The sequence below is a fragment of the Coffea arabica genome, chromosome 9e, assembly GCF_036785885.1.
Source record: "Coffea arabica cultivar ET-39 chromosome 9e, Coffea Arabica ET-39 HiFi, whole genome shotgun sequence".
In the NCBI taxonomy this organism is placed as follows: Eukaryota; Viridiplantae; Streptophyta; class Magnoliopsida; order Gentianales; family Rubiaceae; genus Coffea; species Coffea arabica.
This window is the reverse complement of record NC_092327.1, coordinates 35307286-35329304: the sequence shown is the minus strand read 5'-3', so window position 1 is coordinate 35329304 and position 22019 is coordinate 35307286. Positions and strand designations below refer to the sequence as shown.

The 22019-nt window shown below is 32.5% G+C and overlaps 1 protein-coding gene across 1 annotated transcript; it reads right to left on the bottom strand.

The window, feature by feature from the left end:
- Nucleotides 1-13959: 13959 nt before the first annotated feature.
- LOC113710686 (protein RGF1 INDUCIBLE TRANSCRIPTION FACTOR 1-like) lies at nucleotides 13960-17379 on the bottom strand. The gene is made up of 4 exons (XM_027233807.2): nucleotides 16949-17379; nucleotides 15408-15482; nucleotides 15050-15193; nucleotides 13960-14591 (listed from the first exon to the last, which is right to left on the bottom strand). The coding sequence occupies exons 1-4, from the start codon at nucleotides 17165-17167 to the stop codon at nucleotides 14250-14252; spliced, it is 780 nt and encodes a 259-aa protein (XP_027089608.1). The 5' UTR covers nucleotides 17168-17379; the 3' UTR covers nucleotides 13960-14249.
- Nucleotides 17380-22019: the final 4640 nt, after the last annotated feature.

Below are 22019 nucleotides of genomic sequence, written 5' to 3'. Positions count from 1 at the left end.
CAACGTACACACTAGTTATGTACTATTTAAAAAATCAGCTTTTAATAGCATCTTACTTAGCATTTGCATAAGCAACTTGCTACATAGCTAAAAGAGAGGGAAGACTACTCTTTCTTGACTTTCTACTCATTGTGAGGTACTTCAAATAGTAATCCAAGATCAGTGTATTAGATGTTGATAAAATAATTCTAGAGGGTACAAGCAATCATCTATACATCATCCAGTTAAGTAAACACAATAAAAATACTCAAATACATTTTGTTGATCCATCCCTATAAAAAAAAAGTAATGTCCCATGTATAAAAATCAATTAAATTTCCCTGGTTAGCATGTTTGTTCTCGAGGAGATAAATCAGGAAGGTAAGCACCCTGAAATTCATTTTGTTTATCCATTCCTATATAAAAAAGTTGAAATTTTGAATATTCTCACTCCCATGAATATCCATCCATCAAAATTCCCTGCTTAACATTCTTGTTCTGGAGGAGATAAACCAGGAACGTATTTACACGTTGTTTGTTGAGAGGATGAAAATTCTTGAGGGCAAATGATAAAGGGCTCGTCTTCTTAGTGGAGCTGATGATGTAGGGTATGGTACCCTTTATTAACTTCTACAGTCTCAGCTTTTTCTCCATACTAGAATGCATAGCCATCACATAAAACCTTCCTTTTGGATGAAAAGACATCCATCAGTATGAGAGGAGAAAAAAAAGATGCTCATTAGGGCCAGGCCTAGGGATTATAGATAGGGTCAAAGACTCGGATTGAAGCACATAGCTCTGGTCAAAAGATTGGACAATGATAGGGGTCTGGAACTTCTGAAGTTGGGGTCCATTTCACTTCACAGCATCACCTGTTCTGATATATGGGGTACAGAGGAGAGGGAAAGAAGGATGATGATGCATTACATCTCAGCTTTACATGCCAAGAACCTCTCCTCATCAAGCAAGATCAAAAGAAACATACAAATTTGGTGGGTAAACAGATTTACAATTAGTATAAGAATTGATGATGCATTACATCTCATCTTTACGTGCCAAGGCAAGAACCGCTCCTAATCAGACAGATCAAAAGAAACAATACAAATTTGGTGGGTACAATACAAACAATAAAAATTCGCAACTGCTGCTTGAGAGTACACACTGAAAAAAAAACTCATCCCATATAATAGCTCGTCAATCACACGAAAAGGTAAGAAGCACTAGACAAATCCTATGCGACATACAAATGTCTCAAAAAAGATTTGGACTCGAATTGATAAGAAGACATGATGTCAACTTTATCATTTTGACCAACTCAAGAGACAGCTGTGTCCATTTTAACTGTTATATATAGCTGATTATATATATTGATGATGTTATATAACAGTTTTCTTTTAGCACTTAAGCAAGTAGTCCGATTCATCTCTTAGACAATCACTAAAAGAGGTTATTTCACCGTCATCTGAACATCTTTCAAGCATTAAATTGGACAATATACACGTTAAATGGAAGAATCTGGTCCATGCAATTGGGCAAATGGAATTAACTGTCTGACTTTGGTGAAATCCGCCTTTGGTGTCTGTGAAAATCTTAATTCATGAGCAAATAGTTAATTGAGTTACCACTTACCAACAGTAATATGAGTTAGAAGTTTTCGTTTCAGTAGTATTACTTTGAGTAGCACCAAATGAACCTTGTAAAATATCTTAAAAAGGAAAAATCTTATCCACATAAGAAGTCCGGGCTCATCCTTATAGACCTTAGATGGTGACAGAAATCACAGTTGAGATGCAATCATGTTTGGCAAATTCCCTTTTTAACTACAAAATGTATCTTTGTATGTATGCCATTATTGAAGTGCATGTACTGTTTCTTTCTTGATCCTTAATTACATTTCAATTGCAGTTAAGAAACAAAAAGATGTGTTAATAGTGAAATGTGTGCACTATTCAAGAACCAATATGTGGAAAAATTGTACGTTAGAGATTACAAAACTCATAAGTTTAGAAATCTTCCCCTAGAGTTTCTGATAGTTACAAGAGTGTATCACACTTACCTCCCTTCTGATGTAAACTTACGTAAGTAACCCTCACATACCAGTTAGACTTAGACCCATTCATAGAGAAGTAAAAAATCAAATGAGAATAGAACATCAACCGCAACCATCAGTCTTTCCTTCCCACTCACTTAAAAGCTTAACTCCTTTCATAAAAAACTTCATCCCAACCATTGGTCTTTCAATTTCATCCTACTTTATACAACTTTTACCATCATTCACCAAATGCAACTTCATGATCTCTTCTTCTTATTGGATGAATTCCAAATTTTTTACCTTATTATTGTGGTTTGACGAAATAGCTTCTTCTACGGCCTAATTCATATCCCAACTCTTCCTCTTCCTTTTTCATTGAAAAAAAAAAAGGGCAATAGTTGCATGAGAATCATGGGAAAATTAAGAGAAAAAATGATGATACAAATATCAAGCACTGCACCCATATCAATTTGATATTGGAGACTATTAATCACACAAGTAAAGTTGCTTAGCACTAAATCCATATTTGGCAGCTTGGGATGAACTTTTTGTGCAACAGATTTTTTAAAAAAAATTAATAGACTAGTTTTGTACGATATTCAAATGTAATTTCGCATGCATCAATATTTTGGGCTTATTTTGTTACCTAAGAAACCTCAGGAAAGGGTTCTAAAATTATTCCAACCACCAATCCAAACAATGCATATCCTCTTATCTTTACAGCGTCTCAAATTGATACTAGAAGCAATTTCACAATCCAAAGAAAAAATGATCCTATAAGAAAATGATCATATGGGATACTTGGGGCCTGCATCCTATATCAAGTGAGACGTAATAGTCTTTGGCTAGGGTATAAATCATTTAAGATCTATCAAATGTTTCAAATGCGTTCTTGTCTTAGTCCTTGTCGTCCTCCCACAACATCATGCACCAAAGACCATTCAAGGGAAAGCGCAATTACTTCCCTGCTCCCTAAAATGACCAATGGTCAAGAAAATAGTACAATCACTATAAGCCGCCAAAAGAGAAAAGAAAAACTCCTAGAAATAATTTAGATGAAGAGATGTAATGTTGACAAGTGTACATGCAATATTGACTGAGATGGATGAGATGAGTCATTGATGTTCAAATATCTATGCATGGTGGTGATCTCATCTCTTTATAGGAGGACATAGGACATGTCCCCTAAAAGTCCTGTCTGGTCCCCAACTAACTTGATTCTGCACAAGGCCTCAATGGCAAAGGTGCCTTTCAGTTCCCTCAAGGCTCTGTAGCAAACACATCAATCATTGGAAACTTGAACATAACCGTGAGAGGGTTTTGTTTGAAATTTGCCAATTTTATGAGTGCTCCCCTGTAGCCAACATAACAACTGGTGCCTCTATTCCAAAGAAGAAAAAAAAGAATTACCTCTAAATAGTGTAATTGGGACAATTTGACTTCTTGTCCCAATATTCTGTGAATGGACCACTTTTACTAATTTTCCCATTTAGTATATGAAGTTTGGCCAAAAGTATAATTAGCCCTCTAATTTCCTAGTTTAGACCAATAAAAAGCAGTCAAAAATGGCTAGTCCAAATCTGATGGAAAAACAAAAGAACACTATGTAAATTACACGAGCACAATAGCTCTAATCTTTGCAAGAAATGACTAGCATAGAGGACATCCTATTCTAACCAATTTCCTTAGGAAAAACCAACTAGTCTGGTTTATACAGATTGCAGTTGCTTTTGAGAATATGTCTTCATTCAACTAGACCATGAAATTTGAAGTAATTAACTTCTTTGTTTTTTTTCTCCAATCGAAATTGCTTCATTGAAGATAGAATGTTTGGAGATATTCATCAAAAAGATAAGATGATCCATGGCATTTATGTTATTCTAGTGGAAACTAAACCAACTTAGAAATAATGAAACAACTTTTAACACAACTTTCCACAACACAACTATGATACTCACCAACCAATTCAATCTCATTCCTTAAATGCACTACTTGTTTGTACGTCGCCAACACTTTGATTTAAGTAATAGAGTATACAGTTATTGCATGAACAGTATATATAAAGATATTTGCTTATCTATATACCGGATTTTTTTTGTAAAAAGTGTTACAGTATTTTTAACATATCTAGTCATTCAACCTCATTTTTCATATCATTATGTGCATAGCGACCAATAACTAGAAGATAATATTGCTGATACAATCTTATCTTTAATCTCCTTACATCACGAATAAGATAACATATCCTTATATTGTTTTCACTTACATATGAGTGCTTAACAAAGGTTAATACTCTCATAAATACGAATTGTGTTGCCCGAACATAGAAAACTTCATACATGCTAAAATTACCTTGATTCATGACCATCAACTTGTGGAGTAAAATTTCACAAACTTGTTCCACTGTTACAAAACAAAAATGTAGAGAACTATTTCTTTTAGGGTTTCAAACATAGTTTTCATGTTAATGAACTATGATGTCCTTCTTTGACATCTTTTGCTATATATGATTCTTTTGGAGAACCCTTTATGATTTAACTATTTTAAGAGCTGATTGTTGGAGATTTTTTGGGGTTAATTTAAAAAGTTTACTTGTGCCAATTATACAAGCTAAATTTCATTTGCGCCCTTCAACTATATTCTGATTTTCATTTTGTTCCCAAAATTTTAAATTGGGAAACTTGTCCCTAAATTAACTATATCTTGATTCTCGCAGATAGTTCCTCAACTCTAAATTTGAACACTTTAGTTCCTAAACCATACCTTGATTGCCACTAATTCGTCCCTAACTTTTTTTCTAATTTTTGGATTTTTTTTAGTTATTATTTAATTTGATTTTCCTTCTATGCCCTTAGAACATATAACCATGCTACTCGCTTGACTAGCATTCTGTTAATAATTAAGAATGTACTTAATTGGAATGATTTTTAATGTATAGAAACTAAAATGCGTCAATTTATAGCTTAAAGACCAAAATGAGAAATAGTTGAGTGCATTACCATATTGCATTATTGCTGAGTGCATTACCATATTGCATTCTATAGTTGAGCGCATGCATGTGTGGCGTCATCGATTATGAGTTATAAGCACTTCTCATAATTCTTCGGACCTAAAATGTGAGCTACACTCTGCGATGTGATATATCTCCACCAAGTCTTGTGTACATATGTGATTGTAGTAGACTGCATTACCATGTTGCATTATTGCATTCTACTGAATATATTCCAGTTCCCAAAATGTTGAGTAGGAAAACCAGCAGTTATTAAAGGTCGCCATGTTCTGATCAAAACTAGTTTCAAGAGAATAAAAGAATGACCAATTGAAGAAGAGATCCAGCTGCATTCCTTACCCTGTATAATGAACCATGATGTCTCTGACAGATTTGATGGTCTTCATAACTTGGAGACCCCAGCTATAGTTCTATGATGGATGCTTCACTGATTTGAGAGGTATGTCTGGGCAGCCTAAAAGGGAGCAGAAGATGAACGTGCAGCTTGATTGGCCAATGGCCATCACAACCAATAATCTGAACCCTTCAACTCAAGATATCTATATTTAACTATTGGATTTATCAGCTTAGCTTTATTAATAAGTTCATTAATTAGCTTATTGATTTCTGGATTTGTGCATAGATTATCATACTCGAGCTCCAATTGTAAATATATGCGTTAATTAGTTCATTTTCAGCATACTACAGACAGCTTAAAATCTCCTCAATGAGACATGATCACAAGAGTTGACATTTTATTTTGCACTTTTTATTACTTGAACTAGCAAAACATCAAGGATTGTTGTAGTTAATTGTGCTTATCACAAGTATCTTTAGCAAATGCAAGTAAGTTTGACTGAGTTGAAGACCTTATTTAGTGTTAATTATTTTGGAATGTAAAAGGTCCAGATGGTACTCGCATATAGGTTGTCATTAGTATATGAAATGATGAAGAACAATTAATTAACTTTAATTCCCTGACCTTAATGGCTTAATTGAGCTGAGAATACATTCGCCAGACGACCTCGAACTTATTCCACCTTGAAAGTGGTGAAACCTAACCCAACTTCCAAACGCCTTTTTCCAATGGATCAGGGCTAAAATTAAAAGAACAAATTGAAAATGGAACCTGAAAAAGTGGAAAAGGAAGATAGTATAAAACAAGAAAGTGTTGAAAGAAAGCACCAAGAAACCTTAATCAGTTTGCATGAACTAAATCCTCGGAATGCTCATGCAGCCCATAACATGTCTGTGCAAAATATCATGGGATGTTAAGGGAGTCCATGATTTAAGCCCTTGGATGTGATTCCACATTCTTTTCTTCTTCGATTTTGAATATTTTCTAGGAAACTTGAGCATTTGTCATTTTCAATATTACATCCAGTTTGGCAAACATTAAAAGGACATTTTTGACGTCTGAATCCATTTTTTATGCCAGTTATGAACCATCACAATTAAAGATTTGTTGGGGGTTCGTTTTATCTATCTTGATTTCAAACCTTGGGTATTGCTACTTAATACAGCTTTGTGGACCAATATAATCCCAGCATGATACGCCCTTTGTACATTCACTATTTTAGTACAATATAGACTTGCAATAAGTAAATGATTAAACTTTCGCACATTGAATATTAAAAAAAAAAAAGGACCTTGTATTAATGAGTCTAAATGCATAATGCATAATAATGTGGAAAAGTGAATTGGATCATTTGATCTATTTTTATATGTGGAAAATTTTAGCTCTCTATTTAAATGAAAGGAAAATAATGTGGAAAAGTGAATTGGAGAGGTAAAAGAAAGTGAAAGTTACTTTCCTGTGTGCATTTATTTATCAAGAGATAAAGTAGCAAGTTATTGAAAGTTAGTGGTAGTTTCTTTAATTAATGTGTTTAGCTAACCATTTTTCTTGAAAATCATGCAATTTTTGCAGGACTCATAATGCAGGAAAGTGAAAGAAAATGCAAGAAAGTTTTCTAACATTTTTTAGCTAACTACATATGCACAAAACAAAACATAACTACCTTTTTTTTTTCACTTTCCCACATCCTTTCTTGCAACTAAACACTCTATCTAAGAAAATAGAATGGGATTATCTTTAGAGCTTCATACTACTTCTAATCAGTGCCTATTAGCGCTCATTACCACAACTAAATACCCACAACCTACCACAGTTATTGCATCCATAGAATTTAGATACTTCCTTAAATTAAGTACATTCTTTCAAAAAAAAAATAATAATACACGAGTTCCTCGTAACGTGTGCTCATTAAACATCCGTTAGCCAAACTATTAATCAATTATAGAAGATTGATGCTGGTTTAAATGGTTTCTTCTGTTCTTTGGCACGGGGTTGGGGAAAGAAAGTAGTTAAATAAGCACATTTCCAAATTGATCTACACTTTGCCATTGTGGTGCGTGTGCAAGATGGCAAATTTGGACTCAAAAGGTTGAATTTCTGTCTAGCAATTGAACATTTTGTCGGGGGCAACAAATATCATATGTCTATAAATTGTAATACTACAACCTTAGGAAATGTCGTGATCAATAAAGTGGAGGTCATTAGATTGTCCTCGTGAGGTCATTAGATTCCTTAGAGAATTGTCCAAATTCAAAATATGCTGTCTCATCAATAATGTAAATCGAACTAAGGATGATAGTAATTAATGTTCTCACTCGAGGAAGCCACCAAAGGCTGACCCTCATCAAAGAATTTGAGAACTGCTACTTTTACTCTTCCAAGTTACTAGGAAACTGTTACCGTAGAATAAACACATTTCTCAATAACTTTTTTTGTTTTACACACGTCAAATTATAAAAGTGTTACAGTATTATTTTAAAAAAGTTTTGCAAATGATCTTCTCTCTTTCCTAAAACAACCAACTGTGCAACCTGCCAATGCTAATGCGTAATGAATGCCTATTTACTCAAAAAAATAAAAAATCATTTCCACAAACTTATGAAAGAAAAGAAAATTGACAGTTTCTAATTATTATACTGACGCTTAATCGACACTTGTTAAAGGGAAGTTTCAGATGTTAGTTCTTTAAAAAAGCATAAATTAATTTGAAAAAAAATTGTTCAAATGCGGGACGTGCAATAATTGTGATTCTATAAATTTACATAGTAAATTCGGTGTAATTCAACTCTATTGGAAAAAAAAAATATCTAGTAGTATTATTTTACCCAAGGAGGTGATCCAATGGAGGAACAAGTGTTGCCAAGTGGCAGCTCCCCACTTGTGCCACAAGTTTTGCCTAGATTCTCACAATTTAGGACTATTGTTAGCATTTACTGCTAAGCCGAATAGAATGTGACGCGGCCATGTGAATTAAGCAGAGGCGGACCAGAAATGTGTGGAATGTGGTCCGACATCACGTGCCATTACCCCACCCAACTGTTAAGGACTCTTTTTATGGATGCTTTTTCCAATTTTCACAAAGTTTGCCAAAACCCTATCCGTCGCAACACCCTCATGCCAGCCTAGTAGTCCCTAGACCCTAGGGCTCTATGACAAACAATGATTTGGACATGATTTTTCACTCCAAATAAATATAAATGCCAAAAAAAAAAAATTTTGATTTCTAGTTCCAAATAATTTTTCTTCACTCTAAATATAAATGCCAAAAATTTCGATTTCTAATTAGTAGATCTGAAAGCCGAAGAACGGGTATTAAAAGTTAATGAGCAAGTGCCTAAGAGAACAAAATTGATATCCCTCAATTCTAAATTGCTTACGTGGGGGGCACTGATTGGTTTTCGGACGAATTTGACAGTATAGTAAAATTCATTTCTCTTCCAAAAAAAAAATGATGGTCACTTCTTCTATCTCACAAGATAATGTACTAATACTTTTTTGTATTCTTTAATTTGATAAACAAACACAAAAGAAACTTGTAAAATCATAGTCCAGGCTTTGGATCCTCATTTCACTTTTGTTCGTAATTATACTCTGTGTTATATCATGTATTTAGATGATATGCGTCTTCTAATTATATATGTATTAAATGTTAACGCATTGTGAAGCATACTTCTACCAAAAAAGAAATAGAGAAAATTGAGCACCCTTAATAGGTGGTCTAAAAGAAAAAAAATGTATAATATCACATCTGTAACAAAATATTCATAGCCGACCTGTTTGGAAAGTAATTTTTTTTCAAAATTTTTTTTACATTTTTCATGAACATATTTTTCAATTACCCTTTACATTAAATACATAAAATCATTACAGTATATTTTTCACATAAACTCTAAAAGATAGCAATCCAAGTGACGAACAGACAAAAAAAGTTATAAAAATGACCAGCAATTGATCATACCTTAAATTGATACTATGTCATAATGTATACAAAAGAGTAGGCAAAGTATGGTATATTCGAATATTTGGTATTTTTGCACTTCAAGTTCAAGTATTGGGCTTTGTTTTTGGTAAAAATCTGCAAATATACAATCTAAAACTGCGAGAAAGCAAAGAGTCAATCCAAGATCTAGTCAGCAATAACCCTTCGATGGCTAATTTTAGGGGCAAGGATATTGCCAAAACAATTATCTTTATATAAGAGCACATTTTACTCAAATGTCAAGATTATTTTCAACCAATCAACTTTATATATGTTCATCAATTTTCCTAGAATCCATTGTGCATTAATTACTCCTTTTTTTCTTTCTCTAATTCAGTATTTTTTTGTTAGGTCTCTCATTCTTCTTCTTATTATTCTCATTTCTCTCTTTCTTACTCTCACTCTAATAGATCTATTATTTTATAATTAAATAATGCAGTTTTCACCTTAATTTTTTCTTGTATCTTTTTGGTTATATTCGCTTTTGGTTTTTTATTCAATTCTAAAACTTTTATTTATTCATTTTTTTTTTTGTAAATAGAACTTCATTTAACCCCAAAAAATTTCACTTAAAATAATAATAATTATGATTATGATGTCATTGTAACTCAATACTTTGGCATAAATTTTTTTGAAATGCAAAATGCATTTTTCCTTTGAATTCCACTTGTTTATTTATCATGCCTCTAAACAACTAAATACTGTTAAAATTTTACCATCTTTTTCTCTTTTATACTTGTCATGTAAATCTTGATTTTTATCTTTTATGAAATATTCGTATTTATCATGTAAGACTTGATTTCTATCAAGTTTTCATATTCTCTAATAATTAGATGGAAATAAGTTTAAATTACATTATGTTATATATTCCATGAATATTGAAGGGAAAGCAATTCTATTGTTTGGGATTAAAACTATTATTTATTTTTACTTAGATTTCATTGTGTTTGAAAAAAGAACCTTTGGAGTAAAATTTTAAAAATAAAAAATATAAGAGCATGTAGAATTAATGTATGAGAAATTATTAAGCTAAAAACCAGTTTAATAAATCATGAAAATAATTGTTGAATTAATGAGAGAGAGAGAGAGAAGAATGCGAGCAAGTGAGTAGGAAAAAACTTTAATTGGAGGGAGAAGAAGAGGAGTAATTAGTGCTTAGTGGATCTAAAAAAATTAAGAAAAATATATGAAGTTGACTGATTGAAGGTAATCTTGACATGTGAGGAAATTTGCTTTGGTAGAAACATTATTGCCCTCAAAATATCGCTAGCCTAAAACAATTTTACGTGAGAATATCTAAACAGGTCATATTGGAGGGTACTATGCAGAAACCTGCATATATGGTAGTTAAATTAGTTAATTTTAACGGATAATTTAGTACGATTGTAGTGTGGTCCTGCAATAATTCATCGCCAATGCTTATTTTTACCAAGTGCCATGATTCAATTTGGTATTTGCTTGTAGCTATTGTTATTAGTGGAAATTACACCCAAACTTTGTTTAAACTTAAAGAAAAATGAATGAGAACAAAAAATCATATAGTTATTGAAATGTATAAACTCGAGGGACATCAACATAATTAGCGGCCTTATTTGGATCGCTATTTTTTTCTGAAAAGTTTTAATTTTTTTCGTGAACATATTTTTCAATCACCTTTTTATCTCAAAATGAAATAACGTGACACATGTAAATTAAATTTCTCTGCTATTAACATAGACCGCAATTTGTTTTCCAACCCTAATTAATCTGTGTGTTCTTATGCGAACTAGCTCAAAGGCTTTGGTGACATTATTTTTTTTTCCCTTCCCCATAATTAAATTAATTCTAGAATTGAAATTGTTAGCACGTGGACGTTTTCCTTGAATCACGTGATTGATTTAAGGACACAAGTAAACAAAATTCTGATTAAATGAGAAGCAGTGTGATGAAAGTTTTGTCTCCACTGTGAGATTTCATTAGTCAGACAATCTGAAATATGTAGTGCCTGATCAGAAAACAACAATATAAAATCATCTACCACAAGTACTATATATATTCTCAAGCATTATTTTTCTCAGTAGACAAAAGCGCAACGGAATTGGGATAAAATGCATTTTAACCCTTCCATTATCAGCAATTTTGTTTTCTTAATTTGCTAGACCAAATTTGAATATGCATACCATAGATTATAATAGCTTGATGGAAACTCAAATTTTGCAACTATTAAGCAATTTTGTAAACTCGATTTTGTTTAGTGTAAAGTCTAAATTATATTAGGAAGCCTTAAATGGATAGATTTTTATCAAGTGTTTCCAGCTGGACAAGTTTTTAATGTTGATAATACGACTTTTTTTGCATAAATTAAAATTACAAATACTTATTTCGTGAAAGTTTTAAGCTAAACCACTTAGTTTTGTTGTTAACATTTTGAAGTATGACGAGCCACGAGTTGACCTACCCTCCTCCTGAATTTTGAAAAGTTAGCTTTAACGCTGCGATTCAGATCTTATTTTCACAACAATTTTTTGTATAAAACATCAAATTTGCCCTTCTCAAGTCCTAATTAAAGGTGTCAATCACAACCTAATTTATTGACCTGCCCAAACCCGTCCACTAATAAGTGGACTTGTGTGTGTAATAAATTTTGAATGAACCTAAATGAGTACCTAATTAAATTCATTTAGTTGGTGGATAATGGGTTGACTTGAATTACCTAGTTATACTTATTTAAAATAATTATACATTTAAATTCAATTTTTACGGTATGTAATGAACTTTGAATGGGTCTAATTGGACCCATTTAGTTGATGAGTGGTGGGTTGACTCGACTCACCCATTTATGCCTATTTAAAAATAATTATACCAATCTAATAACAATAAAATGTCATTATTAAAAAATTAAAAGAAATTAAGTGAGTCATAAATGGATAATTAGGATATACACATATCCATTTAACAAATGAGTATCCATTTATTAAATGAGTATAAATAAATGACTTATTTTGACTCATTTATTAAATGGATATAAAGAATTAACTCAATTATATCCATTACTCAATAATGATGTACCCAAACTTATCCGAATCATCCATTTTGACACATCTAGTCCTAATGTATTTTATGCTAGAAAGCAATGATTTTTTTTTATTTTAACAAAAATTGCTATGAAGATAAAAATTGGGATGTGGCACTATTGTTTGCCATTTTGAAATTTCAGAAAATTGTTGGACAAATGAGAAAATATCTCTTAAATGTTACCAATTTTATAAAAGGAGGACAAGAATCTATATATATATAATTTTAATTCATCTGAAGATTTTGTCCGTTGACAATTAAATTGTCGTACGGGCGACCAGAGTACAGTAGTACACCAGACGGCCGTATGACTTAACCTCCTCTGCTAACCTGCGCCATATGTCATGTTGACCACAAATAAATGTTCAAGGGGTGCAAATGAATTAGCAAAAAAATAAAAATGGTGGTAGATATTTTAGTTTCTCTTGAAATTCATGTGTCATAGAGATCAAAAGCTGGGCCAACCTAGATTCAACTTTCTCGTGAGCTTTCATTTCAAGAAAGTCCAATTATGCGTGCTAAAAAGAGAAAGAAAAAGTGAAGCACTGGCCAGGAAGTTTTGATATTGGAAAAGTGGATGGAAAAAGAAGGAATTTTTATGCTTATAGGGTCACGAAATTTGTTTATATCAAGCAATTTTAAGGTCCGATTAAAGAAGAAAAATTTTATGTATCGTAAAAAAAATATACTATAGCGATTTAATATATATAAAGTAAAAAATGTGTTCATGAAAAACGTAAAAATTTTATGAAAAAAAAAATGCCTTTCAAAACAATGGTGTACTTTTTACACAAAAATACAAGTATTTTCTCGTCAAATTTACAAGACCTGGCCTATTCAAGTATGCGTTGATTGATGAAGCTAAATTATACATCTGCAATACAACTTAAAGTAAATGGCGAGCATAGTCACCAAACTATTTAAAATAGCACAGTCTTGTTATTGAACTTTTTTTTTTTTCCCTTTTACCAAAAAGGTCACTCAACTCCTTCAAACGGACCTTTTGAGTCATTCCCAACCAATCAACATTTTAGAATGTTTTTGTGCTTAAAAACCTATAATAACAGATCAAATGTGCTTTTTTCCCGTTAGTTTACTAGCTAAATTGGACGATATGATCCAAAATGTCCATTTTCAGAAGTCGAGTGGCCTTTTTAGTTAAAAAAATAAGTTCGATGACCAAATTGTACCATTTTAAATAGTTTAAGGACAATTTTTACCATTTACTCTGCAGCTTAGATTTTTATCGAGACCGGTATAGGAACCTGCTCAAAACATAGAGATTTGCGGGGTCGAGTCAAGATTGAGTATTCAGAGTTCAAATTGCATAGCATCTCTCCTATTTTTTGGGAAGATAATGTCCACACACCATTAATTGCTGCAGCTTGACCATTTATGATTTTTTCTTTTTTTTTTTCCCAAGAGAAACTTGCAGAATTCCTTGTCCAGCATCTTTAATTAGTTAGACAGACCAGAGAAAGACATGCATGCCTCAGGCTAAGCTAGGCAAAACGATAGTGGATGGATAAGTGTCCCACAATGTTAGATGTACACGTTACAGAAAATCATATGCCAAGGCAATTTCCATTACAGCAGGTACAAACAAAACTGGCAATGGTCAACAGCTTATTTTCCGAATACAGGCTCTTGACCATCACCTATGGTTAACAATGGAATCGCCAAATTCAGTCAATTCCAATCCACCAAAGTACTGGGAGTTAAATGAAAAGATAAAAAGATTCAAACTACAACTCATACAAATATAAATGACACAAATCTAGTAGTGCTTGGTACTACAATAGGTGATACAATAATGCTGCTGCTGCTGCTACAAGTAAATTATTTTGAGAGATCATTTTCAAGACAGTGGAGACCTATGAGGAGCACCCTTTCTCCTGTTACTCAAGGAGAGCTCAATGCCAGGGAGAAATCCACTGCCCTTTTTCTTCTTTTTCACCACTTCTGGTTCCATTGAAATCCCTGAATTGTCCATGGATGATGTATAAGGGCATGTTGAGCCTCTATATTCTAAAGGGTCCTCCAACTCCCAGATGGAGTTTGGGGTAATTTGACCATCATCATCAAGAAGTTCAGGGCCATCCACGTGTAATCTCTCAAATTGAGACACAGCAAAATCAGACTCCTCAGACCTGTATAGGATACTTGACAAATCCTCCCCATGATATACCATGTAATCAACCTGCAGCAAGTTAGTAGTTTTTTAACCCTCAGTTCTTCTATCAATAAAAATGGATGATGGTGGTGGCCTGGTTTGTGCTACAACTATTCTACACCAGGAGACAGAGGATTATAATTCAGGAAAAGAGAGAGAAAAAGAATTATGATTCAGGAAAAAGGAACAAGATCAGAGGTAAAAATCAATGCTTGATTTATTTAAATTGTGTACATAAATATATATAAATATTAAAAGTACACAATTAGGCCATGCCCAGCTGGAATTTTCAAAGTCCAAAAAGAATACTACCATGCAACCTGACAAAAAACAGAAATTGCCAGTTGTCTTGTGTTGTGTGTGGCCTTTCTGTGTGTCACAGGAGTGTGTGTGTGTGTGTTTTATTGTGTGTGTAAGTGAGTAAGAAAATACTAGTAGCTCTCTTATATACAAGATAATAACAAGGGATGAAATCGAAGGTGGACCTTGCATGAAAGAGAACAGAAGTTAAATGGCTCCTGAAGAATTCTGTCACAGGTGAAACAAGCATTGCCAGAAGTCTTGCCAGACTTAGATTGTGCTGCTCTCTTATTCAAGAATATAACTTTGGCACTGTTTATAGTGTATGGCTGCCACAGAAACAAGTAACATTACATTACATTATTAGCTGCTCTTTTAACATTTCTGCAACCATCTTTAATCAATGCTATAATCTACCAAAACCATCTTTGAGATTCAGCTAGCTCTCTCAGGTTCAGTTCTTTCTTGTTGCTTTTATTGAGCAGTAAATAAACAATATGGTTCACCAATAAATAAGGAAAATGCTAAGAACCCTTTATTTACCTGGATGTAAGAACAGTGTATGAACTTCTCGAGGTCGTCCAATCTAACAACATTTTGGTAGACATATCGTCTCACCTGCCACATGAGGTAATGAGTACTCCCATTTGTCCTGTTTTTATCGTTTTCTACCAAGCAACCCATTCAATCTCCAAAATGTCTTTTACAAAAAAGTAAGACCATATATGAAATTTCACCTAAAAAACCTCACCTCTCTATACAATTCAAAGACAAAGATCTTATAGTAAGTTTTACTAGTTTAAACTTTGTTTAATTTGGGTAAATTATAGTAAGTTTTGAAGGTGACACGTGAAAATTATGGCACTTGAAAATTCATCAGGTGACTAGTGAAGAGGCAACAACCTAACCAAGAAAACAAAAAGAGAAGAATGGTAGTAGCAGTAGGAAGCTAACCAAAAACAAAAGAAAGAATAGTGAGGCGACCAACTTTCCATCCAAGAAGAATTAATATAGTAGTAGGATTTAATGAACCCGATATTTGAGAGAACCGTGGAAAGGGTACTTGATAAAAGAAGACAAAATAGACTAACATTGATTATTGGCGATTGGGTCAAACTGTCCTTGAAAGCAACAGCTAAGGAACCTTTGCAGGGAAAATTGATGAAAAAAGGATATCTTCTAAAAAAGGGCAACAAACCACATCAGAAGATTCAAAGCATGAGTTTAAACACTCACTCTTTTAGAAATGTTAGCTATGCAAAATTGTACTATCCAGCTGAAACATGTTCTATCCATTAAAAGCCTTCATCTGAGTTTGTTGGTAAAATTTTTGATGAAGCCGAAGAAATTGCTTGAATTTTTATCAAGAACTTATCAGCTGAATTTTATGCAAAAGTTGCACCCTCCAGCAGATTTTCATCCAGCTTAAGAATCTAGCTAGTAGAGAAAACAATTTTTTGGAAGCTAGAAATTTCAAGAAATACTAAAATCCAAGACTCCACAGACAATCATGAGGGAAAATTGAATTGCCACAGGGCAGAATCCCAACCCTGTAAGGCAGAAAAGAAGAAGAAAAAATGGAGGGCTTACTACAAACTTTGGAAATTCTCAAAGATTTTGAAGAATTTGAACGTAATTCAGAGAACCCATCTCAAAACCTCAAAGGTATAGGGAATTAGCTCTACAAAAAAGGATTATTTGGGTTGGATTTCATATCCCTTAATACAGAACAACAGAGTAACAAGAAGTTGAGCTAAGCATGGAAGTTCAGAGAAGAAGAACCTTGGAATTAAACCATTTCTTCTTTCAAGTTTCAAGAAAGAACTCAAAGAAGAATCAAAACAGTCCCAGGAATTTTCCAGAGTGCAAAAAACAATGACATGGAAAATTAGCTACCTCAGAAAGACATTTGTTTGGTTGAGTTCTAAGCTTGAACGCATTCATATTAAGCAACAAAATTTGCCTAAATTGACCAAAACCAAAACTTTTACATATACACTGATGAGATGATAGGCCTCAACACACACACACACACACAGAAAAAAAGATTTTCAAAGAGTGATTAATTCATTAATTATAATTACCTGAAGGAAGTGATGAGAATGATGAGAAGGAAGACAGTGAGGGCAAAAGCTTTGACAACAATCTAAGCAGAAGATGTTCTTCTCATTCTTCCTTCGATTCTCATGGACCCCACAACCAGCAAAGAATGTCTCAGCCGTGAGCCCTTCTAGCCATGCAGGTTTCATCACCACCTCCCCACCATCACTGCTCCTACTACTATATCCTCCTCCTCCCATCATCCCAATTTCCCCAACAACCGGACCGAACCAAAAGCAAAACAAAGAAAAAATTTCCTGCTAATTTTCCTTCAGATTCTCAGTCAAGAAAATCTTTTCATACAAATCTTCTTCTAGTCTAGTAGTGTAATAGTTGTTGTTACTATGTTATATGGGGAAAAGGGCTTCTCCTAGCTATGTGGTTGTAGCAGTACTAGTAGGCAGCTTACAAGTGTTACAACCCTATGGCACAAATGGCTGGACTCGAGTCCTCCGGTATATATAGTGAGAAGGAAAAAGAAAAAAATTTATAGTATAGTACAATAAAAAAAATTATCAAAAAAAAAAGAAAACAACAAATGGAGGAAAGAGAGAGAATGTGTAAGGAGAAAGGTAAGGACAGGACGATTGGGCGTGGTGAGGGGCGAGTAATGGAGTGGAGTGGTGATGTTGGGCGGGAATACAGCCCACCTATTCCCACCTATTGTGTGTATTTCTGTACGTATTCTCTGCAATTTCACCACCTCTTTCTTGCTGTTTGTTACTATGGGCAGCTCACAAGCTTCTTTTTTTTTTTTTTTGCTTTAATAATTTTGTTGGAGCACTACAATTTTTTTCTGACTAATTTAACCTTGTAGCGATACATTGGAATTTGTTGGATTATGTTCATAGAAGATTATTTGGGATGACTTTTTTTGAAAAAAAAATATTGTAACATTTTTTGTGATGTGATGTATGCGAAATAAAATATGATTATAAAATGTGTTTATGATGCAAATAGTTTTTGAGTAATGTTTGGTTCTTGAACATTTTTTTTTAATTGGAATGATAGTGGTTATGATAACATTAATAGTTCAAATTGTACATTAGATAAATCTTTGTGATTTATGATTAGGCTAGACAAAAAAAAAAATTTTTTTGGATGCATGTTTACATGTGATTTTACTACTGTAATGGCATGCTTCAATTTTTGTTAGTGACAATCAAATTTATCTTTAATTTGTACAAATGGACAATACTAATATTTCTATTATATATCTCTAAAACATTTTGAAGTCATATATAGGATCCTGAGCCCATTGAACCAATTTTTATGAACTCCTTACTCGATCTGCAAATAGTTTATTGAAGAAATCAGAATTACCTAGTGATGAGTGGGATGATTTGAACTATTCCTTTGGTCTCTTGCAATAATTATTCTTCTTTTTCAGCTTTGATTTTAAGTTGAGAAGTTAACTTTGTCCACCTGCAAAGATTTAAAGGACAAAAGTAGATTGTCATTAAGAAGAAATGGAAATCAAATTATTTTTGCCTATTTACAAATGAAAATGGTATAATACATGGTGGATTCATGGTGAAAAGTTGTTAAAACCATTTGTTTCAGTGGCATTATTTAGATGACAGATGCTACATTTTTGCTACAATGTTTTTGTCTCTTCTATTATGGATATTTAAATCATATTCTTAAAGATAATTGAGTAAATTCTGATTTAATATAAAGATTAATTCTGTGTACACTGACAGTGTATATATTAGTATCCTAATTAAATGCATACCGTTTGATTCTAATTTGAATTTGAACTTCATTTTTTTAGTATATGTGGCATGCATATGAGTAATGAAAAGTAGTTTGATTAAAAATACACTCTAATTAATACATAAATTAATCTTATATACACTGACAATGCAGTTTATGATTTCAAAAGCTATACATAACCCCTTCATGGTTTAGATTAAACTGTCAAAGTGACGGAAATGATCATTAGTAACAGTAGTGTCACCTAAAATATCAAAAATGCCCTTGTGTAAAGTTGAAAATTATTTATTAACTAAAGGGGGTTATGTGTATATTTTGAAAACCATAAAGAGGTTATATGGTAAAATATTAAATCACAAGGGGGTTATATGGTAAAATATAAAAATCATAAGGGGTTAATGTGTCATGTATTTATAAGGGTAATTTCAATTTTTTTTAAGTTTCGTTACGAATGACTATTTCCGTCACTTTGACACTTTAATCAAAATTATGAGGGGATTATGTATAACTTTTGAAACCATGAGGGAGTTATGTAAAAAAAGGCTAAACTATAGGGGGATAAAATGTAATTTGCCCTTATATATTTAACAATTAATTTGACTTTTAAATTAAAATTAAAATTTTATATTGTTATCAAGCATTTTAACTTTTAACAATTATTTTGACTTTTAAATTAAAATTGATATTTTATATTGTTATCAAGCATTTAACTATGATAATATATACACTATTAGTGTATATAAGATTAATTCTTAATACATCTTATCATTTATATTATCAGTTTTGGATTAGCAACACGAATGCACTCTTTTGTCTCAACATAGGCTGGTCGGTCCGAGGTCAGATGCTGATGCCAAATACGCTTAATAGTAACATCACATGCACAACTTTTAGCCGTATACGCAATTGCAATATCTACTCACTAAAAGCTTATTAATTCTCAAACATAAGAAAAAGAGAAATGGTTAACCTTTTGTGCCTTTTTAAAAGGGTTCCAAAAACAAAAAGTGCTTGACATTAGTAATTTCCAATGAATGAAGGCAGGAATTAAACGTTACAAGTTGTCCATCTTTTCCGTTCTAGGGATTTACAACTTCAAGTTACTCAAAAGTAAAAAAATCAACTCGTTTACCTTCCTCTTTATATGTGTTTGCCAAATGATAATGATGCAGCCATGCTTTATTAACTTATAAAAGTCCTAATGTAGTATTGAATTCAGCATTGGTAAAAGTCAATCTACATTGTCATATAAATAAATTACTTCCACTGTCTCATTTTTGATAGTACTAGTTTTTCTTTCACACAGTTTAAGAAAAAGTAGTTAATTTTGTTGAAAAAAATAAATTTAGGTTGCTATTTTTCTAAAATACCCTTACATTAAATAAAGTACAACTCTATATTAATTATTCATGAAAACTTAAATTGATGGTTTATGGGAACTTGAATTGACGGTCAAGAAAGAATCAATCCTCATTTTACATTATTATATGGGATAGGTTAACAATTTATATTAAATAAGGTAATTTATACTAATAACAACCTACATTGAATAAGGATATTTTAGAGAAATTAAAAGATAACTACATTCTTCAATTGAAAAGTGGACTATAATTTGGGACAAATGAAAAAGGAAAACAAGACTATCAAAATGGGACGAAGGAAGTACAACTTAGGGAATGTAAATTTTTAGTCTCAAACACTTATTATTCTACTCTTATTGGCTTTTGATAGAGTTGAATTTAAATATTTGGACACTTGCGAATTTACCGACTTGTAGTACTCAACATTGAAAGGAGCATCATAATGCATTTTTATTTTGAAAATCATAATATTCTTTATCATTGAAAGGTTTAACTTCTTCAAACTTAAGCTTTTTTATTTTGACAAGTGTTGCACCAAATGTTTTTTTTTGGGAAGGCACAACTTTGTTTAATTCATTATTTATAACATTTTCTTTCTTTTAACCTAATCATCAAAATAATTTTAAGATTGAAGTCCAACATGAAGGAATCCTTTACCATATGCTGAACCCTTTGCTTAATATATTTGGATAAAATCCCAACTGCTTCTACATGCCACAAGACCACATTGTCAGAACCCCTCCCTTTCTTTATTTATTTATCTTTTTTATCCTTTTATAATATTTTGAGTGGTCAAGAGGACAAGTACGATGTGCTTCTTGAACTTCTAAAATTCACTTCTCCACTCTTTTATACTTTTTTTTATACGATAATTTCTGTTTTAATTCTATTCCTATTCTATACTACGAGAAGAAATGGACACGAATCGCTAGTAAAATTGTCAGAAAAAGACTAAATGAAAATATAAGATCGAGCATCAATGACCCTCGCCAAGAAAGGACTTAAGTCCCTTCTCGGTGGCTAACTCAGCCAAGCTTGATTGAGTTGGTTCTCTACACTTTTGCACTTTTATACTGATTCAACAAATATTTTCCCCTTAATTTTGTGCTGTATCCTCTGGCCTATTGGTGTCACAAACGTATGGCCTTTCCTCGATGAAGAAGCTAATATGATGACAAAATTGTCCTTTTGTTCAATTTAATCAATATGTTTGATTAAAGTTTGGAGCTCATTGAACAGCTCACATAAGGTGAGTATTTAAGTAATGAAGGACTCGAAACACAAAATCATGTCTTCGTGTCCTCTAATTTTGGGACCTGTGTCCTATATAACAAAATCAGACATACAGCATTATTTATGCTGTGTTTATGGTTAACAATGAGAACTGTTTACTTTGGTAATGATGTTAATTTTCAACCTGCAAAGCTAGAGAACGTGCAACAAAAATGCACCATAAATTTTTAAAGGAATAATGGAGATGAAAGGATGAGACCGGTGACGTGGGGATCGCATGTTGTCGGATGAATTGGAGCTATAAAGATTCTTAGATAAAAAAAAAAAATTTTTTTTTTGGTAGGGTAAAACAAGTAAGAAGATAATGGGATTGGCTCAAAGGATAAGCCTCATTCACTTGAAAAGAACTCGTTTGAATTGCAAGTTTTTAGAGTTTTTATAGAAAATTACACCGTGAAGAGACAATATATGCGAAATAAAAAAATGATTGAAAAATGTATCGAGAGAATTCTTCCACGAAAATTTGTAATCCAAACAAGGCTGAATTTCAAGTAATTGTAATCAATTGCTTATCACTACTAGAAATCATTAAAAACCGACTTTTCCTAGTTTTGGAATGGGATAATCTTTCTTTCCATCCTCGTAAAATTTTGTTTACCAAAAAAATAAAGAAAGAAATATGAAAACTGAATAGGTAATGGCCATCAAACATTCTCAATAATAAAACAAAATCAACGTTTGTGAG

Bases quoted from the DNA above. Each gene is read 5' to 3' on its own strand.
- LOC113710686 (XM_027233807.2), bottom strand. From the start codon at position 17,167: ATGATGGGAGGAGGAGGATATAGTAGTAGGAGCAGTGATGGTGGGGAG. The intron at 15,483-16,948 runs GTAATTATAATT...CTCATGTGGCAG, and splicing joins ATTCTCATCACTTCCTTCAG to GTGAGACGATATGTCTACCA. The intron at 14,592-15,049 runs GTCCACCTTCGA...AACTTGCTGCAG, and splicing joins TCTGTTCTCTTTCATGCAAG to GTTGATTACATGGTATATCA.